Genomic DNA, 2,757 nt, shown 5'->3' with positions numbered 1-2,757 from the left:
AAGAGATTGGGAGAGGGTCATACAATCTTTCCATGCCTAAGGCAAAGGATGGAAATCAGGTACATGACCATACATCATGGAATAAAAAACATATAGGAGTGTCAGAGAAAGAATACAGCTGACTGCATCCTTTCCAGCCCAAAATCCATCATGCAGAGACACGTAAGACAACCCTAAAACATTCCTATATTGAAAACTTCAATGTCTGTATGCAAAGAGCTTGGAAAATGGAATGTTAGATACGGGGTTACTAGTAAAGTCTGTGAAATCAGGTATTATGGGATTGACCAAAACACAGCAGAACAGTAGTCATTAATAGAAAGCAGGAATTAAAGGAAATAAATGCTTCAAATGTTTGTGAGGTGGTCAATTGAAGATATAAAAATCAAAATTTGCTCAAGACAAAATTAACAGTAAAATCAGAAATTACAGTAAAAAGGCCTTTGAGAGACAGTATCAAAGGTCTGTTATGAAATCAAGATTAAATTTAGACATGGATTGTATTAAGATTATGGAGGAACTACAGTGGAGGAATTGTACACTTGTGTTTTCTCAGACTGAAAAGTCTCAAATATTCTTAAACCTAGAGATGATAAAAGCTGTGCTGGACCAAGTACTTTTCAGAAGAGTTGCTTCTGAAGATGGACAGCTGGACTCAAGCAGCATCTTCCATTCTTACATTTTTATGCTTATAAAAACACTAATTAAAAGCAGTCATAGGGGATCACATTTTCTTTGTATGTTTAGTATGAAAGACATCCACTGTTGTTTCATGACAAGGTCGCAAGTCAAAGTCACAGTATCCAATGCTGAAACGGCCCTGCAGAAAGTAACAGAATTGACAAGGTGAACATGGAATAAGCTCTTCTACAGTATAAGTTAATTAAAGAGGTCAAAGTATTCTTACCTGTGGTTTCTTAAAATAATCAAGACCCCTTCCAATCTTAATCATCCATCCATTGTTGAATCTGTTTTAAAAATTCACAAATTTCAATACTATGAATATGTTGAATTGAAAAATAGTTATACCCACATGACACACAAGCTCTTGTTTCAATCACAATTATCTCCTAGCATAGCTGATACTTGTATGAACCACAGAAAACACTGTTGTGTACAAAGAGACGTCTACTACTATGTTCACAGTTATAAGACATGAAACTACAGAGGTCTGATTTTATCCAGTGAGGGCCACTGCCTTCCACTGTGTTAATGACAGCTGTAATTAGAAATTGTCTCAGAAGTTAGGGTTAAGTAGTTTGACTTCAAATAACTGTCATTCATTATTTTTTTATATCACCTACCTAATTTCTCGATCATGTATTGAGGACGAAAATTCAATATTCAGTGTTACTCCATAATTCCTCAATGACTGTTGTATTTCTTCCAAGCCACTTATCTGCTGACTCCTCCCACTGCCCTGTTAAAAGTAAAAATAATGTGGTGGCTTATTTTTTTAACCATATATTCTACTTCTGGTCACCTCTTCCTAAACTCACCAACAAAACCTTTTCAGTAATAACTTAAACCAAAACAAAGTAACTTGGATTGAAGGCAGATTTGCAGTTTCAAAGACAGGATAAAAGCAGACAGGTTACAGGTACACTTGCTAAGGGATGTGGAGGAAGAGCTCACTCTCAGTCCTTTGAAACTACATATGGATTACTATTTGAGCCAAAGTAAATGCAGTTATAGTTTGAGAGGTTTGGGCTCATTAAAGCCTCTCAAATGGCAACTAAATATAGCTGTTGGAAGAAAAAAATTCCATATAGATGCTTTGGTTTTGATCACAGTTTCCACAACAAAACTTTAATTAAAATATATTTTCCATTTAAGATTCTGCTTACCAAGAATTTATTGGATTTACCAGAAAATTCTGAACTTATAAAATTACTTACGTTCAACTATCACATTTTTATTTTTCTCTTAATCTGTGTTTTCTGTGGAAGGCATCAGAGATTTAGTCTACTACCAAGTACTGGTATGTAAGAACAAATCTGGTTTTTGTTTTGTTTTGTTTTTCCATGGGTATCACTTGCAAATCACCTATGGGAAAATAGAAACCAAAATCTAGACACTTACTTCATCATAGGAAGTGAGGAGGTGGATGGTTTTCACTTTGCATGGCCCCTTAACTAGCATCTCGCAGAATCGTAGGAAGTTATACAACTGTAAAAGTTTTATTTAATTTAGGAACTTGGAATTTTTTTTAGTAGTCACATCTGTACCAGTTACACCAAACATCTACTTGCCTGATGAACATGCCTAATGTACGGGTCCTCCACCCAAACTTCAGAAACAATCTCAGTGAGGTACTCTTGGAAAAGCTTCTCATAGCCGAAGCCTGTTGCATTTTCCTCTATCCTGATCTGCTTATGGTATTTGCCATCTGAAAGGAAAAGAGTATGTTATTTTTCAGAAAAGATCGTGATGACATTCCCATGTTAACCCCCTTGCCCATAAAACGTTCAGGTAACAAGAGATATTTAAGTGCGAGCGGGTACATCGCAGCTCCCTACCTTGTTTCTCTTTTTCAATGTGTTTTTTGATGTCTTCAGCTCTGGTCATGTACTCGGATATTTTCTGCCGGTAACGGTGCTTTTTTGCCTCATCTTTCGTGGCTGTGAATGAAAAGCGCACAGGCGGGTTCTCCTCCAGCCGGGGGAAGCGCGGGGAGCGGAGCCCGGCCCGGCCCGGCCCGGCCCGGCCCCGCTCTCCCGGGGAGACACCGCCAGCCTTCCCCTCCCTCCCTCCCTC

General features: G+C 38.0%; 1 protein-coding gene across 1 annotated transcript; it reads right to left on the bottom strand.

Moving 5' to 3' along the window:
* Nucleotides 1–724: 724 nt before the first annotated feature.
* MITD1 (microtubule interacting and trafficking domain containing 1) lies at nucleotides 725–2,616 on the bottom strand. The gene is made up of 6 exons (XM_010171309.1): nucleotides 2,520–2,616; nucleotides 2,253–2,389; nucleotides 2,083–2,169; nucleotides 1,305–1,420; nucleotides 908–968; nucleotides 725–820 (listed from the first exon to the last, which is right to left on the bottom strand). The coding sequence occupies exons 1-6, from the start codon at nucleotides 2,566–2,568 to the stop codon at nucleotides 725–727; spliced, it is 546 nt and encodes a 181-aa protein (XP_010169611.1). The 5' UTR covers nucleotides 2,569–2,616.
* Between the last annotated feature and the right edge of the window lie 141 nt (nucleotides 2,617–2,757).

Source organism: Antrostomus carolinensis, unplaced genomic scaffold (genome assembly GCF_000700745.2).
Source record: "Antrostomus carolinensis isolate BGI_N321 unplaced genomic scaffold, ASM70074v2 scaffold22547, whole genome shotgun sequence".
In the NCBI taxonomy this organism is placed as follows: domain Eukaryota; kingdom Metazoa; phylum Chordata; class Aves; order Caprimulgiformes; family Caprimulgidae; genus Antrostomus; species Antrostomus carolinensis.
This window is presented reverse-complemented; position numbering and strand designations above follow the sequence as displayed.